We start from the raw sequence: 23441 nt of genomic DNA on the forward strand, positions 1-23441 counted from the left end.
TACGTATTAAATAGACGTCCACGGGGCGCGCGCTCGCTGACGGTTGGGCGCGCATGCGCAGACGCGGGTTTTGTCCAATCGAGCCGTTCAGCTTGCCCATCGGATGCTCATTAACACCCAGACCCGGTTGAAGGCCGTTGAAGTCCCGGCAGATGTTTCTCAGAGTGATCTTGATTCTGATGTTCTTCACCCACCAAGGTCGGGGTCTAGCTGACTGATCGTGCCCCCAATTCGACATTTTATTTCAACGTACACGTCCTATTCTCCGAGTGTCTTCCTGTCGATGTATACTTTGATGTAAACCTCCACAACATCCTCTCAAACTTACCTTGTTCCCTTACCTTTTTCAGCCTTACAACCGGTGGATGTTAAAGCTCCCACACGGTCTTTCGAAGAAGAGTCGAGGAGTTGTTACCGACACTCTGGGACAAATTTCAAATTCCTGCCCCAACTAATACCCCTGGCCCTGGGAAAGCAATGTCAAACCACCCAGTCTAAATCTCGACCCATGAAGCCACTTCAGTTCTGTAATCACGAACACCTGAAAAGGATATCCTGTATGTGATTCACCCGTTTATAAATGTGATAGGTCGTCCTCTGCTGGTCTTACGAAGAACAGCAATGTCGTGAAAAGGATGTGAGGCAGGCAGGGTACCATTACATATAGTAAAAGTTATTAAGTGGAAAAATGAAAAAGATTAAAATATTACCATTTAGGATCAAACTAATTACCTTAGATATTACACGGTTCGTACGGGTCCTTAAAACCCATAAAAGTCCAACATTTCTGAGTTGTACAATTTAAGTACTTAAATGTCCTTAAATTTCAGGAAAATGTTCAAAAGTCAATAAAAGTCAATAAAAATCAGATTTTCCTGTTATTTGGTGAAGGGTGTTTCATTTTCCTCACACTAGTATTCTAAACAAGGACAAATGTGTCCAAGAGCCACGTCCTCAAGGTTTTGTCTTCACCAGAAGAAGAAGAAGAAGAAGAAGAAGAAGAAGAAGAAGAAGAAGAAGAAGAAGAAGAAGAAGAAGAAGAAGAAGAAAAAACAACAACAACTTGCGATATATCGTCACGTGCCTTGACGGAGCCAATAGCGAGAGCCGTCATGGACGATCGTAAAGATACCTCTGCCAGGCGCGATGATTTTACTGATGTAACTGGGTGTAAAGACTTCCCATTGAAATTTTGTAAGCACAGGTGGGTTGAGAATGGTCCTGTCTGCAGCAGAGTTATTCTATTGTGGCCTCACCTGAAGTTATTTGTTGAGGCATGTGAAAGCAAGAAGAAGCCGAAACCAACCAGCAACTCTTACAAAACTCTGCGTGGTGCAATGAATGATAAGCTATCTGTCGCAAAACTGTCTTTTTTCAGGTCAGTAGTCAGTGCAGTTGAACCATTTTTAGCCTTGTACCAAACAGACAAGCCAATGGGTCCCTTTCTTGTTCATGATATTGAGAGACTTGTCAGAAATTTGTTAGAGAGGTGTGTTATGCCAGTTGCATTACAAAATACTTCTACTGCAAATGACTTGTTAAAGCTGGATCTTTAAAAGGAAAGGGTATAAAACAAAAAGATTGAAGTTTGTTTCAAGGCTGAAAGTGAACTGAAGTCCCTCCTGAGAACCAAGGCCATCAGTGAACACCAGGTGTTTCAGTTCAAAGAAGAATGTAGGCTATTTGTGGTGAAATGTGTCAACAAAATCTTTGAAAGGTCTCCTCTTAAGTATAGTTTAGCCAGAAATATCTCTGGATCCCAGGTTGATGGTGACTGATCAAGAACACTCAAAGTCCAAATTCAAATGCCTGTTGGAAAATTTGGTGACTCTGAACAGAGTTGATGGTGATAATGTAGATATGTTGGTTTCTGAGTTACAAATAATTACTGCAGGATGTAGCAGGGTGTGAACTGAAGTCTAGGTTCAAAGACTTCAAGGTTGAAGATGACACGGTAGATGTGTTACTCTATGAATGTGTGGGTAAAAACAAGAAGTTTGAGAAGTTGTGGGGGGTAGTTCGTAAAGTGTTGCTGGTTTCCCATGGTCAGGCGTCTGTTGAGAGGGGTTTTTCCCTCAACAGACAGATAGAGAAGGACAACCTGGGTGAAGGCATGCTTGTGGCACTGAGGCAGATTATTGATTATTTTGTACTGGTAGGTGGAATGCTCAAAGTTGAAATCACAAAGGAACTGCTGTCCTCAGCCTCCAGTTCTCAACATAAATACCATCAATATCTTGAAGAAGAGAAAAGAAAGAAAGGGCAAGAAGCCATCCAAAGAAAACGAAAAATGGTTGAAGATGAAGTGGATGGTTTGAAAAAGAGAAAGGTGTTGGAAACTGACATAGAAGGTCTGACCACATTGTCAGAAAAATATGCAGACGAGGCTGAGGCAAAATGTGGCAAAACTCGCCACAGTCTTCTGGTAAAATCAAATGCTCTCAAGCACTCTGCCAAGCAAAAACGGGGGGAACTCAAAGTTCCAGAAAGAGAAATTGAGGAGAAAGCTAAATCCTTGCCTGCTATGTCCTAATTGGATATTACAATGACATGTAGCTAACAAAATGTACTGTTCTGTAGTGTAGAAGCAGTCAGGAGCTGCTGCAACTTTGCAGGTGGCAGCACCTACAATAACATTTTAACATAACAACACATTCACATTGAGAGTGCTGCCATCTGGAAACTTGTGACTTCTCCTGGCTGATTCTACAGTAACTGTGAAGTGAATTTGACAATTGGCTGTGTGGCGCGTTGTGCCTTGTCGACTGAATAAGCTCCTGCTGTGTTCTGTATGTTCATTATTAAAATAGACTTTTTGTAAACTTACTATCCTTGTTAATTTCTAGGTGACTCACCTCAATTTACCCCTGGAATTTCTAGGATGTGGTCCTTAAAAAGGGGTTATTTTAGCCCTTAAAAGTCCTTAAAAAGTCCTTAAAAAAGATCTCAAAATAAGTGGGAACCCTGTATTACCTTTCAGTATGAAACTAATAACCTTACTGTAAATATTACCTTTCAGGATCAAATTAATAACCTTACCTTAGATATTACCTTTCAGGATCAAACTAATAACCTTACTGTAAATATTACCTTTGAGGATCAAACAAATAACCTTACTGTAAATATTACCTTTTAGGATCAAACTAATCACATTACCTTAGATATTACCTTTTAGGATCAAACTCATAACATTGTCTTTGATATTACCTTTCAGGATCAAACTAATAACCTTACTGTAAATATTACCTTTTCGGATCAAACTAATCACATTACCTTTGGTATTACCTTTCAGGATCAATCTAATAACCTCACTGTAAATATTACCTTTTAGGATCAAACTAATAACCTTACTGTAAATATTACCTTTTAGGATCAAACTAATAACATTACCTTCGATATTACCTTTTAAGATCAAACTAATAACATGACCTTAGATATTACCTTTTAGCATCAAACTAATAACATTACCGTAGATATTACCTTTTAGGATCAAACTAATAACATTACCTTAGATATTACCTTTAAGGATCAAACTAATAACATTACTGTAGATATTACCTTTTAGGATCAAACTAATAACATTACTGTAGATATTACCTTTTAGGATCAAACTAATAACATTACCTTAGATATTACCTTTAAGGATCAAACTAATAACATTACTGTAGATATTACCTTTTAGGATCAAACTAATAACATTACCTTAGATATTACCTTTTAGGATCAAACTAATAACATTACCTTAGATATTACTTTTTAGGATCAAACTAATAAGATTACCTGAGAAATAACCTTTTAGGAACAAGCTAATAACATTACCTATGATATTACCATTTCGGATAAAACTCATAACATTGTCTTTGATATTACCTTTCAGGATCAAACTAATAACCTTACTGTAAATATTACATTTTAGGATCAAACTAATAACATTACCTTAGATATTACCTTTTAGGATCAATCTCATAACATTGTCTTTGATACTACATTTCAGGATCAAACTAATAACCTTACTGTAAATATTACCTTTTCAGATCAAACTAATCACATTGCCTATGGTATTACCTTTTCAGATGAAGCCAATAACATTACCTTAGATATTGCCTTTTAGGATAAAACTCATAAGATTGCCTTTGATGTTACTTTTTAGGATCAAACTAATAAGATTATCTTAGAAATAACCTTTTAGGAACAAGCTAGTAACATTACCTATGATATTACCATTTAGGATAAAACTAATCACCTTGCTGTAGATATTACCTTTTCGGATCAAACTAATAACATTACCTTCAATGTTAGCTTTTAGGATTAAACTAATCACCTTACTGTAGATATTACCTTTTACGATAAAACTAATAACATTGCCTTTGATATTCTCTTTTAGGATCAAAGTAATCACCTTACTGTAGATATTATCTTTTAGGATAAAACTAATAACATTACCTTAAATATTATCTTTTAGGATCAAACTCATAACATTGTCTTTGATATTACCTTTCAGGATCAAACTAATAACCTTACTGTAAATATTACCTTTTCGGATCAAACTAATCACATTGCCGATGGTATTACCTTTTCGGATTAAGCTAATAACATTACCTTAGATATTACCTTTTAGGATAAAACTAATAACATTACCTTCAATATTATCTTTTCGGATCAAACTAATCACCTTACTGTAGATATTACCTTTTAGGATAAAACTAATAACATTACCTTCAATATTATCTTTTAGGATCAAACCAATAACATTTCCTGAGATATTATCTTTTGGGATAAAACTAATAAAATTACCTGAGATAATACGTTTTTTCATCAAACCAATAACATTACCTGAACACGAAATCAATGAGCCTGTTTTGAGTTTCGAAGTATTTTTCTCAGTTTTACAGGTGCACCTTTTGTAATGTTTGTTTAACAGGGCAAGAGGAGGAGAATGATCGAGGGAATGACATCATGCATGTGAAGGAAGATGGTGCTGCTGGGAATGAAACTCATTCTCCAATGAACATGTTCAGAAAGTTCCTGAAACCAACTCGTTTCCTGGACATCTTTGCCACCTCCTGTATGGACCATTTCAGACCCCTCTTTGCATATCCTTTTCACAAACCTTTCCATTATGTCTTTGTTCTGTTTCCTTGCTCTTCCACAAGCCTTGACTTGGTACACAAAGCAAATGGATGACAAAAGGATTTCTCCCTTTTTTTCCAAAGCAACTTACTTTCCCCATCTCCCTGTGTCCCTCGTCATGACAATCCTTACACCAACGCACCTGTGCAACAAGCGATCCTTAACCCGGGATCGCAACATGACAATGATGGACCAAATGGTCTCATTTCCTTGCTTGAGGTCGTATCGGATCATGCAATGACTACTTACACTCAGTGTAGTCCCATGGAAACTGTGGAGTCTGTATATTAACTTCAACACTGAATATGAAATATAAATAAATATATGGGAAACGAGGCTTTCAAATATATATTTACACTAATAAATGTCAGTGTGTGTGTGTGTGTGTGTGTGTGTGTGTGTGTGTGTGTGTGTGTGTGTGTGTGTGTGTGTGTGTCAGTGTGTCTCCACCATAACTCCAAAATCATAAAACCGAGCAGCCTGAAACTTTGCATGCATACTAAGAAAACTCCAAGGAAGTGCAAGAGTGAAAATTATCTGTTTGAGTTAATTAAAACACTCCTTTTGAAGATAATTAACGTCCATATTTAATTATATCCTTTATCAGGCCCATCCTCGATCACCACTCTCGACAAGGACTTAAGGCGTATCTTGTGTAACCTTGCTGGGGTCTGAAGCCACGTAATGCCTGATCCATGAGAACATATCGGTCCCATTACATTGTTGAAATATCATGCAATACAGTACTATATCGTTTTTGGCCCGATCTCTCAATGGTGAAGAATCACTTTAAAATTAAATAATTCTCGTATCCAGATCCGGATTCGGATCTTCACCAAAATCGAATGAATTAATCTTTGTCACACACCCAACGTGTCCACCAAGTTTCATCCGGATCCGTCCAAAGTTTTTTGAGATATCCTGCACACAAACAAACAGACACATAAACAAATAGACACACAAACAAACAAACAGACAGAAAGTGGTGAAAACACAACCTCCTTCACCTTTGTTGGCGGAGGTAATTAAACGTTCCGTTTTTAAAAGTTTCTTCAAACGTTTCGTGCATTGAGTGCTAAAGCCACGAGGTGTGTTCTTCAACATTTAATTGTGATACCGTGGTTCTCCACTGGAGGTAGGAAGGCAAAATAAATTATATGATCACAATGAAAAAACAAATCTTTTCAGTTCTGATCTAAGGAATCACCACATCACGGCAGGGAAGCCGAGAGGTACGCATGCTCACTCTGTGTCGCCTGGATTTTAATCCCAGCCCAGGTCTAAACTGTCCTCCCGGTGTTTCACAGGCTGGCTGATTCATCATTGTGTGTGTTGTATCTCTGATGGACGATAAATTGGGCATCACATCTGCCAGAATCCCTCACCCCTTCTCTCCCACCATCCCTCTTTTTGACCCCCCCTCTCACTCTCTCCAACCCCTCCCCTCTCCCCCCTCGATCTCTCTCCCAAACCTCTCCCTGGTCCCCCATGTTTCCCCCTATTGAGGGGACTGTAGCATGTACGAATTCGATTCGGAGCCGACCGGTGGGGTGCAAAGGTCGTTGCATGTACGAGCTGTTGGTTTTGAATGCTCCCGCCCCAGATCTCAAAGTGTGTGTGTGTGTGTGTGTGTGTGTGTGTGTGTGTGTGTGTGTGTGTGTGTGTGTGTGTGTGTGTGTGTGTGTGTGTGTGTGTGGTTGATTGGGATCTATGAATGCGGGTTTCAGAATGTGCAATGGAGTCGTCTCCCAGGGCAGGCTCAAAGTATCCACCTTCATTTCGGTAAGGGGTCACGATTCATGGACCAAGCTGTGAAGTTTTCTGTTTTCAAAGTTTTGTGCCGAGGGCTCTCTTCAGGATAGTCGCTGAGCCCCAGACAGCTTCCCACTGTGGTTTGTTTGTTATAATATTCCCAGGGATGGTTTTTAGCTCACCTGTGAAGTAGTTCCATGTAGCTTATGGGATCGCGTGTCATCTGTCCGTCCGTCTGTCCGTCCACAAATACTTTCAACATCTCAGAAACTAAACATGCAATTTCAATGAAATTTGACCACAACCTTCATCATCCGTGATGGCATTAAAAAAACCAAACACAGGTTCTGAAGGGGTCTACAGAGGGAGTTTACGGGGGAGGGTGTGTTGCCCCCCCCCAAGAGGTATTTGCTTTCTTCTCAAACGATACAATTCCGACGAAACTTCACGACAACCTTCTTCACCCATGACGTACCAAAGTTTGTTCATGACCAGAAAAATTTCCAAAACTTTATTTTCCAAGACTACCCATACAATTCCGATGAAACTTGACGACCACCTTCACCACCCGTAATGTACTAAAGTTTGTTAGGGTTCGTGTATAGCAACTTTTGGTGAGGTGTCGCTCTCCCCACCTTTCCCTCTTCCTCACCCCCTTCTAGCTCCCTCCCTCCTCTCTCCCTCCGTAACCTCTCCCTGCAACCCCTCCATCCTCTCTCTACCCCTCCTCTACCCTTCCCTCCCTTCTCCCTCCTTCCAACCTCTCTCCCTCCCCTCTGTGCTCTCTTCCTCTCTCCCTCCCATTTTTAATACCCCCATCAGCAAAGCCATGGGTTGTATTTGCTAGTATGTGTATACATTATATATATATATATATATATATATATATATATATATATATATATATATATATATATATATATATATATATACATACATATACACACCAGCGAGAAGGGGTGGCGGGGATGGACAGCTGCTGGACAGCCGGTTCGTGAAGGACTTGGAAAAAAATGGTGACACTACAAATGCCGCATCTGCGAATGTCACAGGTGGAACCCCTCGCATAATTTCCTCATTCTGCTTTGAACTCAATATCTCTGTATGTTTCTTCCAAAAAGCATCAATCCAATCACAAATTAATACTATACCGTTAATATAACAAAATACAATGTCACGAACACTCGTGAAGTAAACGAAGATAAACGTCATTCTGACGTCACATCTGGATCTGGAGCAGTTTCGTCCGCATCGAAAGTCAAAATCATATTATTGTATTGAGGTATTTATGAAACCTCACACTTACCTTAGGACATCCGCTGAGACCCTAAAATGTTCCACAGAAGGTTTGACGGGGCTAGTCCCAAAACAGAGAGTAGTTCTGGGTCGGACGGACAGACATACAGGCAGGCACTCCTGCTTTATAATAAAGATATAATGTAATATTGTTGTGGGCCGGGGTTCAGTGACGATAAACAACCACGAGGGGGAGCAGTAGGGTCGTCTCCACTGAACACCCCGGAATTTAGATCGTGACTCTCGGATAAGTCTGAAAGGTTACGGGTCCCTTAGCGGATCGTGGTCACCAATATTTCGACGGCATGGGGTAGGGTTAATTGCCTAATTTCAATATACCTAAGTACCTACGTCGTCTAACTACCAGGGAAAACCACACCCTCGATGGACCTCGGGCGGAACGGGCCATTTACCGAGCCCGATCCGGTGTAAACCGAACGGGGATTACCAAGATCCGTCTGTCCTAATGAACAATTTATGGCACGAATGGCCTTACTATTTCTCAATACGCACCGTGCTGGGTCAATGGTAGAAACGACAGGCAATGAACTGGTACATTTAACAATTGGGGGTTTATTTATAATGGGGGCAATAATCGGGAAGGGAGACACAGAGCAGAGTTACAACCGAATATCAGGAAGGCAACGTACAATGAAAAGAAAGCACTTAAACAATTCTACCGAACAGACTGGTGCCACACACACACACACCCGAAAGAAATGGACCCCGTGGGTCTTTATTCGGCCCCTCAGCCCAGAGGGAAGGCGAACTGGGGGAACAGAGCCTGGCCGGGTACCTTCCCACCTCGTGCAGTCACATCGGACTCCAACCCACCACGGTGGGACTCGAACCCACGTCCCAAAATCCATGGGCCCATGACCCTGGCTGATTGGCCACCACCACCATGAGGAGCCACCGCAAAGGGCCGCAGACCACGACCGAGACTAAGCCACCACGACAGACCAAAAGCAATAGGCCACGATGACTGCAGTACTCTGGTCCTGACAACCACTCTACTCTTTCTCTTTTGACGGGGCGAACACTTAATTTGGCTGGGGCGGAGCCGGCCCTGAGGGGATGAACCTCCTGGCTGGACGGGGCGTCTCGGGGGGTGTGTCGGGGCATCTCGGAGGCCCCCCCCCCCCCGAAGAGGCTCTGGAGTAGCTATCGGCACTCTGGCCTCCCATTGGCCAGAGCGCCTCGGCTCTGCTCGTCCTTCGCCCATTGGCTGGAGGATACACTCCATGCCCTTCCTCGGAGCGGAGCCTCGATCTGAAGCGTTGGAGGCACTGCCGACACCTTCAGCCAAAAACACGTGGGCAATGGAGTCGGTGGTTTGAAGAAGTGAAGGAGATTTGTTGTAATAAAAACTAACTATAAAGAAACTTCGCAGCACACATGTAATTCCCGTTAGACATAGGGGATGGGACCCTAATTATAAACACATACTTATCGAAATAACTGAACTGCGGGGGCTGCTGACTGTCTGTGTGCAAAAGGCTTCCAAATCTGTAACAATATGATGTAGAGATCTGGGATCAGGTGTCTGGATCTATGATATACGAGTACTGTTCACCTTACCATACACGTTCTCTTTCAGACTGTTCTCCAGAGGATCGGCAGAATCGGGTTCCATGCGATCAAGAGGATATATCAAGATCAAGTGAGGCATGCGAGGCAGTTGGTTGCTGTTTTGATGCTGGCAGCACAAGTCCACCTCATTCTTGTTTCCAAAAAACTCAACATGGTTGGTGCATGCTATTGCTGGTTAACTCTATCAGTGAAGGATGGAAGTGGAAATAAGTTCACTATTATCTGCACAAAAGAGCAGATTATACCAATTATCTTTACATGAGTATTGTCGTGATGAAATGCTGCGGTTTCTTCATTAAGATTATTGTTCATCTATTCATTGCAGATGCACAGGGCATAAATGAGGGGATTCAAATGGGTTAGAGGAGAGGAGGAACGACGATAAGACAGGAAAAAAAAATTAGGGTTGGGGTTATGTGGGGAGAGCGGTGGGGAGGTGGAAGTGAAGGGAGAAGAGGAAATGTTTGGGAGGATGTAAGGACTAAAGAGAGGGAAGACAGGGAAGGGACGGAAGTGACGTAACGTGTATAGGGCATACGTGGGGGCAAGGTGAGAGGGAGCTCGAAGATTACACCTATTTGTCTACGTCATAAATAGATGACTCCATCATTCAATTATGATTGGATCTGGACACAGACCCATAAGAATGCAGCCTGTTAATAACTAAAGTTGTTTGAACTGTTTGGTGTTCCCATCTGAGAACATTAATCGTGATTGAAATCCCATATATACCATTTCTTTAATGGCACCAATTGTTCCAACCTTCTTGCGGAATTGCTGGGGAACATTTTCAGCCCAAATCTCTCACGAACCACCTGACCAGGCCTGACATTCGACGAAAGGTGACAGGTACTTGGAATTTCTTCAAGGTAACCGCGATAAGTAGCCGACTCTTCACCACCTTGGGATCTTTCATGTCGACCAACAACCCCGATCCTTGAAGATGGGTCTTCTGACTTAACAGTTCATCGCACGGATGGTGCACACATTGATGCATCACCCTGACAATTTATAACTTGATCGAGATTTCATCCCAAGCTAGACAGCTAAAAGGCAAGTGAGCATATCCCTAAGCTATCATGCCAGCTTATAAAATCCAATATATTGTGTTGATTTGTTTATTTTCTCATGTCCTTGCAGTTCATGAAATAGTGTGTTGTTATCTCCTTATGTCCTACATGATATGAGTAGTGGCTCCTCCATGAACTGGAAGAAGGTCTCAGTTCGAATTGCATTAAATTAACTCAGCATATTAAGCATTATCCAATCAGCAGGTGAGAAAGCCAAAGAAAGCCATGTTTAATCTATGATGAACATAACATCGGGTTGACCTGCTCGTGTTCCCATCTGAACCCCTAACTCATGATGCAGGGAATCCAGGTCCAAAATAACATTTACCATAGTGCTTGACCATTGTCTCCTGAGGTCGTTGCCCTACTTGTGATACATGCACGATATGCTCATGAGCTGTAGACAATGTAAAATTTATTTACCATAAATATCACGATACATTAAACAATGAATACACCTTTCCTGCAGTGTTCACATCTACACATCAGAAAATGAAGATGTCTGCCATTATTGGAGTTGTTGTATATTTCCTCATCGTCATTCCAGGAGCTCTACGCTTCTCCTTATGCCCGTGAGTTTCACACCGAATCACATTTGGTGAAAGCCGTGTTCAAAAGTTACCTTCATTATTCTAGTACACTGTTCACATATTATTTTTCGATCGCTCACTCAGAGAATACGTTCACATAATAGAAACAACAGAGTTACACAAAAACGTTTTACATGCAGATGCTTCCATGATTGATATGTTTAAGTATTACATGAGGCTGAAAACCTGACGATAGTTTATGAAACAAGTACCAAAGGCAGAAAATAAGATGAGAAGGGTAAGGAGAGATGATCAACCTTCCAGCTCTATTCCATTTTAGAGGCACACAAGTAAAGATAAACAGATTGGAACTGATGAACAGTCAGGAAAAAAGTAAGGAAATATCAGCCTGTCAACCTTTGAGTGTTCATGAGAAGCTACAGGGAGGTGAAAAGTGTGTATTAAATGTGCTCTTTGGAAGATAACTTTATTTGTACAGGTGAATTTGCATAGCACAGGTATGGCGATGTTCTTTCTCCTTAAAAATGTGTGCAAACCCTGTTGCCAAGGTCATTTAGTGATTTATTTTTATGGATGCTGAGGATGCCAGGCTGATGAATGTTCAGATTTACAGCAGAGATATTTATAGTGAAGTGGCTTAATGATGGGATCATTACACAGTGGATAAAATGACCATTTTTTTTCACCAAAGCATTGGATAATCAGAAAGGTCTTGTATGACGTCATTATGATGTCACCATGTCTTAATTGTCTTAAAAAATTATACAATTTCAAACTTTAAATGCCATAACTCGGTTGGAAGTGACTATCTCGACGTTTTTGTGGCCAAGGATTTCAATGGTGATATCACTTTTTTTTCTTTTGAAAGAAAATACAAGATATAATGATGTCATTGTTATATCTTGTATTGTATTGGGGTAACTGGGGAGTAACTGCTGAAATCTATCTGTCCGGGTTCTTCCTGACATCTTTGTTCTTTGCTCTTTTTATATTTCTTTCTAATTATTTTTTTTCACAATTCTATTTATTCATTCTATCATTCTAATTCTAGCTTTTTCTTCTGTTTCATCACTTTTACTCTTTATTTCTCTTTCTTTATCTATCTATCTATCTATCTATCTATCTATCTATCTATCTATTGATCTATCTGGGAGAAGTGAATTCTTGCAGAAAATTTTCTGTAATCTCACTTGGCTGCACCTGAATGGGTTTCAGGGCAGTGGAGTCGCGGCTAAAACACGAATCCTATCCAGGTTCCTCCAGATGACTCCGTCTTTGCTCTTTACTTCTTCGGGTTTCTTCTTGATCTTCCGTTTCAATCCAATGTAATACCTAAGAATTACCCTGAAACTCCCCCCCCCCCCCCAAAAAAAAGAATTATTTGGTATATTGATTTCATGGGAAATTATGATGTTTTATCCTATGATTAATTTCCAATTGGTCACTGCCTTTGACACCAATACCATTTTTTTATGGAGCCCAGGCATCAAAAACCTCCATATATATCAAACAAACAGTTTCAAATGGATCCCCTCACCATCAGAGCATTTCAATTGCATCAGATGTGGCAATAAATGTGAATTGTTGCTCTCAGCCTGCCGGCTCGATGACAGAAGATGCCATTTGCATTTTTGCCCTCATCCATCCCTACCCCATTTGTAATCCCTTGCAGGCACAGGCAACTTGCTGGTGAACTGTAACTCTAACTATTGGTGCTTGTGGTCAAAAATTAAAATGTGGTATTATTTGCTTCACCACAACTAATGGAGGTTTGATAATGTCATGAGGATGCCAGGATGCTTTAATTACCATAACATCTACTTATGACATACTCTCATATGTTATAATTTATTCAAAAATTGCCAACAGTTTTTATTTAAATTCCATAACTGATTCTACAATGTGTAAATGATTGGTATTGATGGGTAATCATATGTTTTTGAGGCTAAGGAATTGAATAGCTAAATTATTGTTTCAATCACACATACACCTTTTATCAGTTCACATTTTTAAAATGTTATGAGATAGTAAACAAAGTCAGTAATGAATGGCAATTTACAAGACACAACAAATAATCAGATCATGGTATTATTTGTTTCATTGCACATTACAATGGAGGTTTAATGATGTCATAATGTCTACATAACCATAACAATACATTTCTGGCATGCTCGGATATGTAGTCATATATACATATATGTATATATATATATATATATATATATATATATATATATATATATATATATATATATATATATATATATATATATATATCTCGAAACATGTGGTCATCATTGGTTAAATATCTATCAGTATCCCGTCCTGATGAGGGCAAACAAGCCTGAAATCGAGATATGAGGCTGCATTGATGGTTAACTGATGTTGACCATGTAATCTTTGTCTGTTTGACAGAGTCGCTGGGTCGAAGCCTCTGGGTTGGAGGTGACGCTTTGGTGTAGGACTGTAGGAGATCAGGGGAGTGCTCATCACACTCCACATGTTTCGATACATATAATTTGGGTCAGGAGTTGCACAGAGTTGATTACTTTTTACTTGTTGCAGACATTCTGAACTTTATCAGCATTTTCTTGGACATTTCTGGAGCGTTCCAAATAGTTTATTTGTTTATTTGATTGAAGTTATGATGCAGTGAAGTAAATAATACCACTACTTCATTCTTTGGCCACAAGCACCAATAATTGACGAGTTATCGTATAACATCAAAATGTACCATTAAATCAATCTTGTAAATGTTTGCGTGTTCGTTTGTGTGTTTGTACATTTTCCTTTCATAGTCGAACTGCAGCACCGAGAGGCCCCAAATTTGGGATATAGGTACTTCAGAATCTGGGCAAGATTTTAAGCTACCACACCTTGGCTTTGACATCTATTTTGTGGCCACTAAGGGCCGCTATAAAGTGTATATTGGGATTTGGGGCCAGGCATTGCCACCGCCACCCTGCAGACAAAAGGTAACTACTCTGAGGTCAATAACTCCAGAGCTTTTAATATCCAATACATCCCGAAAACACCACTGGGAAAAGTTCACCCAGCTGGGCAGCGCAGGGTAGCCCCCCCCCAACCCCCCACCCTCTTCTGGGGAAACGCTGGGTAGCCCTTCCTCAGGTACCATAATTATTGTTTGTTTAAGGGGTAATTAATTATTAGACATGAGCAAATACCACCCGTCGCTTCGCTGACGGGAACACTGAGATGGGGGGGGGGATGGGGGAGAGAGGGAGGGGTGGCGGGAGAGAGATGAGGCAGGAGGGAAGAGAGAGGAGGGAGGAGGAAAGAGAGAGGAGGGAGGGGAAAAGAGAGAGGAGGGAGGGGGAAAGAGAGAGGAGGGAGGGGGAAAGAGAGAGGATGGAGGGGGAAAGAGAGAGGAGGGAGGGGGAAAGAGAGAGGAAGGAGGGGGAAGAGAGTTTGTTTTTGGGGTAATTTTTCGACACTCGCAAATACCACCCATGGCTTCGCTGAGGGGAACACTGATGTGGGGGGGGGAGGAGGGGGAGAGAGGGAGGGGTGGAGGAGAGAGGGAGGGGTGGAGGAGAGGGAGGAGGGAGGAGGAAAGAGAGAGAGGAGGGAGAGCGAGTAAGGGAGGGGGAGCAGCGAGAGGTGAGGGGAAGGGAAGGCAGACGTGTGGTGGAGCATCAATTACGAATCATACTGTCTCATCAAAATGATTCTGCATAGAATAACAGCAAAGATGGAATCAAAATAATGTCTGAAATCCATCTTCGACCAGTCATACTATAAATACAACCCAAAGACAAACACTGCCCAGACACGTCCGGAGCCAAACTCCATTCCGGACACAAACTCCCATCCTGACATGTCCAGAGACAAACTTCCATCCTGATATTTCTGGAGACAAACTCCCATCTGGACAAGTCTGGAGACAAACTGCCATCCAGAGACAAACACCGCCCGGATGATGAAACCCCATTATGAGGATGAAACCCCATAACCACCTTCCAGACACATATGGCGAAAAGGACCGTCCGGATATGTCCAGAGACAGAGACAGACAGACAGACAGACAGACAGACAGAGAGAGAGGGGGGGGGTAGGGGAGTTATCAGAGAGATTATGTTATCCATCCATTGGGACCATACTCTGTCTAGAACGTTGGTGCTGCTTAAGCAGTTTCCTTGGCTATTGGGCATAATCCTGGACGAGTCGCCACTTAGACACGGTATACCAGCAAGCTGGCACTCATTTTGCCGACCTAAGAAGGATGACAGGCAGAGTCAATCCGACCTGGTATTAATTCAACAGCCAAGCGGGATTTGAACACAGGATCCTCGGATCCCAAGTCTACCACCCTAACCATTAAGCCAACACCAGGCATGAATATGTTATGCTTTGTGAACAGCACACACACACATACATGCTTGGTCGATATCGGCAATTTTTGGGGAATCGGCAGAACCTCCATAAGATACAAGATGAAACTTTGCCACCATGGCACACATAACAGGAATGACATGTCCACACACCCGTGGAGAGTCTGTACAGATCCAAATCTACCCATATGTACCACGTCCATGTGTGCTGTATGCGTACCTCTACCTTGTGGTAACTGTTGACTGTACATCCTGATCAAGACACAAACTATTCCGCGATCAACTGACACGAATTCTACTGTACAGCTTGGTAAGTGGTTAAGCACTCAAGCAAGCACTCCAACGGAACGCCTGGCTTGGCAAGCCATTACCAATTGCCGTCGAAACAACTATGCACCCGGAAATGCCTATGCATTGTCCGAATTGGACAAATCAACAATGTTTTAGGAGTCTGAACTGCTGATACTTTCAAATCTGGAGCTTACATTTTATATTTCTACTTAGTTTGAGATTATCTCAGTTATTCATATGCGCAAATGAAATAAAGCCACGAACGCTGGCATCTCCAGGCGTTTATAAGCACTGCAATATACCCAGCGATTCGTAGCTGGGTTATTCCGTGCCAACTCGCCTAAATTTCAAAAACCTCCCCAGGTCATCTCCTCAGATTTTGCTGGAAAAATTCTTAAATGTAGATCTATATGGCTCTACCCACCATGCAAAAGATTAGCTTTCAATTCCTCATAGTTTAAAAATATCTATCTCTAGAGACCTTTGAAATTTGGCCCTAAAAATGCCAAATGTGAAAAACGTGGTTTTTTTCAACTTCAGGGGCTTATCATTTTATAATGGACTCCTCAAGAAAGTTAATATTGAAAATATTTACGAATTGGCATCCAAATTTTTCAATTATGGCATCAGATAGCCTCTGGGATGCATATTTCTCACTCTATAGGAAGCTAAAAATTGCTTTTGGGCAAAAACGAGCTAAAATAAGGTGAAACTATAGTAGCCCTCCTGAAAATATGGAACAACTTAGAATTTTTTTCTCATAACATAGTTATTATAGGGTCATTATCTATCCATAGATACATTTTTGTTGGGATAATACAGTTAGGTGATGAATTATAAAAGTTTTACCATAAGCCCTTGCCTCCGAGGTCTCTAAAATGGACCAATTTTGTACCCTGGTTTGACCATGTGGCCAGGGGTTTAGGATCTTAATTTTTTTGCTTAAGATTGCCTCATATAAGATGTGTCTGCTGACCGAATAGTTTTATCTAACGCCTACGGCTTCATATTGAAATAAATTTTTATTTACATGCACGTTTTTTATAATTATTCACTTTTTTCATATTCATGAGCTTATAAATCTGAAACTGAACACTCTAGCAAAGTGATACTGCAGATATTTATAAACTGGCATATTAAATTTAAGGATCTGTTATCAGAATGCCTGATAAATACATATTTTTCTATCTGTAGGAAGTTGAAAATGCCACTTTGACCAAAAATGGTGAATATGCAGGGGGCATTAACTGAGGTTATGTAACAACTTACATTATTCTTCACATAAATTAATAATTATAAGTACATTTTTTATTCAAAAATAAATTATTGTAATGATAATCCAAACATATGCTTGGGTTTTAATTTAAAAAACATGTCCTACAGTTCTCTATTTGAAGTCATTAGTTATGACATGCACCACTAGATGGAGTAATGGTCTGTCACAACACTAGGGGCAGCACAGTCAACCTGTCTGTCTATTTGTCTGTTTGGAGAACAAAGGAGAGGAGGAAGCAAAGGAAATGGATGAAGAAAAACCTGGGCCCAGTGGCACAAGTTTGACAAGTAGATGCACTGTTGCAACCAAATTAGACCAGGAGTGTCACAAGACCTATTATACAAGGAAGGTTGGGCTAAAACAAGTTGCTGCTTTGGAGAAGAAGTCACAAGAATTGATTTCTTGGAGATCAGGAATTACTTTCAGTTCAGAAGACAGTATTTGCCTACATCATGAGATGATGTCATAAAAGATGAAAGGTCATTAAAGAGTTTTCTAAGGTATAAAAATTACTAATATTCATTGTCTCTGTATTCATTGTCTCTGTAAATAAAAAAGCTGCTACTCAACTAATCAAATTTGTTCTAATTTATAATTTGCAATCACTTACGAAAGTAATCATTGGCATGTATTTATGAATAAATAACATCCTCATCACTCGTGTCTAATAAGAAGCATAATTTAGCCTCATGCGCACGCCTGCAAGTTCACCTTGTTTTGTACCAAGTGGGCCAAATTGCCATATTTGGCTTCCTAAAACTAGTAGTATGTGCTTTCTAGAGACATTCTGATGCCACAATCTGAAATTTTGTATACCAGTTTATAAAATTCTGCAGTAACTGTTTCCTGGATAGTTCCATTTAAGATTTATAAACTTCTGAATATGAAAAAAGTGAATAATTATAAAAAAAAAACGTGCATGTAAATAAAAATTTATGTTACTATGAAGCCATGGGCGTTAGATAAAATTATTTGGTCAGTAGACACATCTTATATGAGGCAATCTTCAGAAAAAAAAATGAAGATCCTAAACCCCTGGCCACATGGTCAAACCAGGGTACAAATTTGGTCCATTTTAGAGCCCTTGGAGGCAAGGGCTTATGTTAAAACTTTTATAATTCATCACCTAACTGTATTATCCCAGCAAAAATGTATCTATGGATAGATAATGACCCTATAATCACTGTGTTATGAGGAAAAAATTCGAAGTTGTTCCATATTTTCAGGAGAGCTCCTATAGTTTCACCTTATTTTAGCTCGTTTTGGCCAAAAAGCCATTTTTAGCTTCCTATAGAGTGAGAAATATGCATCCTAGAAGCTACCTGATGCCATAATTGAAAAATTTGGATGCCAATTAGTAAATATTTGCAATATTAGCATTCTAGAGGAGTCGATTATAAAATTATAAGCCCCTGAAGTTGGAAAAAGATGCGTTTTTCACATTTGGCATTTTTAGGGCCAAATTTCAAAGGTCTCTAGAGATAGATATTTTTTAACTATGAGGAATTGAAAGCTAATCTTTTGCATGGTGGGTAGAGCCATATAGATCTACATTTAAGAATTTTTCCAGCAAAATCTGAGGAGGTGACCTGGGGACCCTTAGGTAAGTTGGCACGGAATGACCCAGCTATGATGAACAGGAATATACAGGCATATACAATATACCCAGCGATTCGTAGCTATGATGAACAGGCATATACAAGCATATACAATATACCCAGCAATTCGTCGCTGTGAAAATATGAGTGAGGGGAGTGAAAAAAAAAACTTTATCGTTAAGAACTCGTGGCCTGTTCCAAGTCAAAGCATGGTTGAGCAGGCCAAAAAACATGGTAGCTTCAAACCCCAGCGAGGTTACTCAGGAAACGCCTGAAGACGCCAGACAGCGAAGTGGCTGAGGATTGCCTGATGAAGGATATAATGAAATAATGCCATTAATTATCTTCAAAGGCAGTGTTTTAATTAACTCAAACACCCAATTTTCACTCTTGCACTTCCATGGAGTTTTCTCAGTACGCATGCAAAGTTTCAGGCTGCTAGGTTTTTATGGTTTTGGAGTTATGGAGGACACAGACACACACACACACACACACACACACACACACACACACACACACACACACACACACACACACACTCTTTTATTACGATAGATGGCATCATAATGGCATCACAACACCTATTATTTCAGTTCAATTAAATAAAGTGATATCGTCATCAAAACATAGAATAAAGACAGACAGTTAAAATGCAATTCTGGCATTTCAAAATTGAAGTTCTGTAGTTTATTAGTGTTTTTACAATTCAAGAAATGATGTCATTGTGATGTCATATCACAATATAGATCAGTTTAATGGAAATGATATATCACCACGGAATTCCTTGACCTAATAATAATAAACTAGCCGAAACCCGTCACAGATGGATTCCGTTCATTCAACCACCCTCACCAGCTCAACCACACTCGAGGCACATGGACTGGACAGGGCGTGCTTGCCCCCCGCCTACTCATCCCCCGCCCCATTTCCCCCCATCTCCCACTTTCAATTTGCTTACCCCCGCCCAAAAATTTGCTTACCTTGCCCCCGCCTCTTCACTCCCTGCCCCCGTCTCTTCATCCCCCGCCTCTTCACTCCTCGCCCCCATCTCAACGAAGTGTTTATTCTGCTTCAGAGTTGAAGTTTGACTATTGCCACGATGTGCGATGCACTCTTACAGGTACGCAGTTTCTTTCAGTCCAGGTCACAGTACCGAGAAAAACGTGATGCGACCACTAGGAGGAGCACAAAATTGGTCCTTCAGCATTAATATTTAGAGAGAAGATACAATGTTTCTTGTTACATTTTTTTGTGTCAAATTCACATTTTGAGGTAGTCAGCATGTGCAGAAGAAGGTTTTACATTGCAGACGCTATTTTCGAGGAGTGGAATTACACCTCTCAGCGGTAATGGTCTGTCGACGACAGACGTAATGACGTCAGCGAATGACCTATGATGTCATGATGTCCTGACACCTGCAGCGGTGACGGCACACGTCGCCATGTAAACGAATGTAAAACGAAAAGTGTTTCTTCTGCTTCAGAATTGAAAGTTGACTATTGCCACTATGTGCAATGCACTCTTACAGGTACGAAGTTTCTTTCAGTCCAGGTCACAGTACCGAGAAAAACGTGACGCGACCGCTAGGAGGAGCACAAAATTGGTCCTTCAGAATTAATATATCGATAATAATAAAAAACAAACATAATAACTTAAAATCTCACCATAGTATTATATAAAATCCAATTTTGCAATTTCATTTGATCTCCAAGTTAATTAAAAGATGATGATGTCATCATGATGTCATACTGGGACCCTTCTGGTTATCCAAAATTTTGGAGCATGACCTTTTTCAATCCTTGCTTTGTGCTTTGGTGAAATGGTGAAAAAAATGGTACTTTTGTCCAATTTGTAACGATTGTTGTCATTTTCGTCCTGAAATTTCACTATTTAGAAGTGAAATTAATATTCTCACTGAGATGCCTGATTTTATCATACAATGCCTCCGCAACACATCAGCACAGAAGTCTTATGAGAAGCAGGTGCTTGAGACTTGGGAAGCACAGTTTCTTTATCTGCAGAAGGAAAAGACTATTCAAGAGAGACTATTGTGTATTACCTTGGGGTATTTTATTGAAGTTTGGTCGATAATTTGCAACAAATCAACTGCTGATTTTATCTGTGTATAATGATAGTCTTACTTGTGAAGGCAAATGCTGATTGTATCTACTGTGTTGAAATTAACCAAAAGGCTGATTGGAATGTACATGGTATCTTATGAAATAGTTCACATCATATGATTGTAGATACAAATTATCTTGTTAAGCCACTTAACGCCAACATGAAAAAAAAATGTACTGTTTTTTTATTATTATAAAGGACAAGGCTCATTTACTACATTTTATCTTGTCATCTTCCAAGAGATCTTCTGCTTGGAAGTTTTTTTATCCTTTTGGATCCACTCTCATATTTCCTTGTTCCAACAATGATATATTGTTGCTATGTGACCAGCCTATTGCCTCGTATCTAGTACAGTATTATGTATGTCCTTGTATGTACGTGCATATATTCAATTAGACCAATAGTATTTGTGAGTATGGATGGGAAGATATTGATGGGGATTGTAGCTTCTTGGGTCTCAGTCTTCATTAGAGAGGATATGGTTTAGTGAATGGTTCTGTTGTGAAGGCATGGGTACCGGGTTCACCTGGATTTATTCAGCACTCAGCAATGGTGTGGTAAATATTGTAAGATGGTGAAGAGGCAAAGGAAGGATGTTGCAGTCATATGGATGGATGGATTTGGAGAATGCATATATAGGTTAGTGCCACATGCCCGAATCACATATGCCATGGAATTATTTTGGGTGCCAGGAAGATTCAGGGATTTTCTGATGGCGTATTATGATCAGTTTTGGATGCAGTTTGTGACAGTCCGATACAAGAGACAGGCAGTGGTTATAGGTGGGGATTCCAATGGGGTGTGCCATTTCCCCCATATTGTTTGTTTTGGTTATGGAGTTGCTGATACATGCTGAGAGTGGCTATGGGACAGAGGTGGTGCTGACCTCTAGTCAGACCTTGCCAGCAATGTTTGCATTTATGGATAATTTGATAGTTTTTCAATGTTCAGCTGATGCAGCCAGGAAGTTGTTCGAGTGATTGAAAAGATTGATGCAGTGGGAAAGGATGGGATTCAAGGAGAAGAAGTCGAGGAGTGTTGTGGTGAGATGAGGGGTGGTGGATCCTCCCCTCTTTCCATCTCACCTCCTGTTTGAGCTGAGTGTTGAGGTGGTACCATCATTGGCAGAGCCCCCTGTGAAGTGCTTGGGAAAATGGTAAATTGTCAAGATAAATGATGTGGAAAGGGTATAGGAAGTAAGGGAGAAGCTCAGACAAGGTTTGAGGAAGATTGATGGGTATGGTTTGCCAGGGAATTTGAAAATGTGGTGTTGGGTTGATGGCACGAATATCATGGCCACTGATATATGACATTGCGATACGGCATGTGGAGAGAATGGAGGTGCTTAGGAGAAGATGACTAAAAGTACCACGGTGTTTGAAGAACATTGCTTTTTACGGTCAGGGTGGAAAAGTTTGGTTTCTATTAACAGTGATGACTGAGCAGTAAGGCGGTGCGGGTGTGGAAGTTCATGATGGTGTGGGATTTGAGTGATCCGGTGGTGAAGAATGCTTTCCTGGAGAAGAAGGCAAGTCGAAAGTGGGAGGTGAGATCTTTGAATGGGATGGAGGAGCGGTTGCAGCAGAAAGAGGTGATGGGAATATTGCAGCATGAGAAGCAAGGCTTTGGGCATGTAAAGCATGGTCTAGGCCTTGGGAGAAAGGCATTCAAAAGGAAAGGAGGAAGAAGGTTGAGAAGGAAAAAGGAGGAAAGGAGATATGTGTAGGTGGTGTGACAGGTGCACCAGCCAGCAAGGCATCGTTGTGTCCAAGGTGTGTGTGTGTGTGTGTGTGTGTGTGTGTGTGTGTGTGTGTGTGTGTGTGTGTGTGTGTGTGTGTGTGTGTGTGTGTGTGTGTGTGTGTGTGTGTGTGTACCATATGTGCATATATATATATTCTTTTTTTTTAACCATACAATATATACCTACAAATTGCATAAACGACATTAACATGTTTTAGAAGATTGTGAGTATGGTATCTCATTCCTCGAACATTTGGAATGGACCATAGAATTTTGTTTATTAGCTTACATGCTAAATATGCAATTTGTGACCAAATGTGAGTTTATCTTCAGTTAAATTTCAAAATCATGTTCTTCGTTATTTATTACACGTCTCTTTTTGTAACATCTGTAATGTTAGAAATGCAATAATCAATTAGTGTAAATTATGTGCTCCAAGCAAGATTATTTTTCTCTGTGAATGAAGTCAACAGAACATTGATCGAGGTATGCTTCCCACAGCAGTTAGCATGCCTCAATCAACGCCCTGCTGATTTCATCCACAGTTCTACTTGTGCGACAACCAGATCAACAATAGCCTTCACCAGCAAAATTAGTTCTTCATTCTATTTTACTCCATGACCTGCCATTTGTCATTCTATTCTTCTTTGCAGTGCCAAACCTTCCAAGCC

General features: G+C 40.5%; 2 protein-coding genes across 2 annotated transcripts in view; one reads left to right on the plus strand and one right to left on the minus strand.

Annotated features, from left to right (window-relative positions):
* Positions 1–48: 48 nt before the first annotated feature.
* Positions 49–23441, plus strand: part of LOC147023396 (uncharacterized) — a 23640-nt gene continuing 247 nt past the window's right edge. The window contains exons 1-5 of the mRNA XM_085888773.1: positions 49–198; positions 4922–5065; positions 9779–9925; positions 11311–11413; positions 23424–23441. The exon at positions 23424–23441 is cut by the window's right edge and continues 247 nt beyond it. Of these exons, the coding sequence (XP_085744899.1) occupies positions 153–198; positions 4922–5065; positions 9779–9925; positions 11311–11413; positions 23424–23441 (458 nt within the window). The 5' untranslated portion in view covers positions 49–152. The remainder of the gene's footprint in view (positions 199–4921; positions 5066–9778; positions 9926–11310; positions 11414–23423) is intronic.
* Positions 22104–23441, minus strand: part of PDE9A (phosphodiesterase 9A) — a 59783-nt gene continuing 58445 nt past the window's right edge. Inside the window, exon 17 of the mRNA XM_085888771.1 lies at positions 22104–23441. This exon is cut by the window's right edge and continues 292 nt beyond it. The gene's annotated coding sequence lies outside the window, so the exon portion shown is untranslated.

Source organism: Eptatretus burgeri, chromosome 7 (assembly GCF_056783735.1).
Source record: "Eptatretus burgeri isolate ZD-2024b chromosome 7, Ebu_testis_v1, whole genome shotgun sequence".
Classification (NCBI taxonomy): domain Eukaryota; kingdom Metazoa; phylum Chordata; class Myxini; order Myxiniformes; family Myxinidae; genus Eptatretus; species Eptatretus burgeri.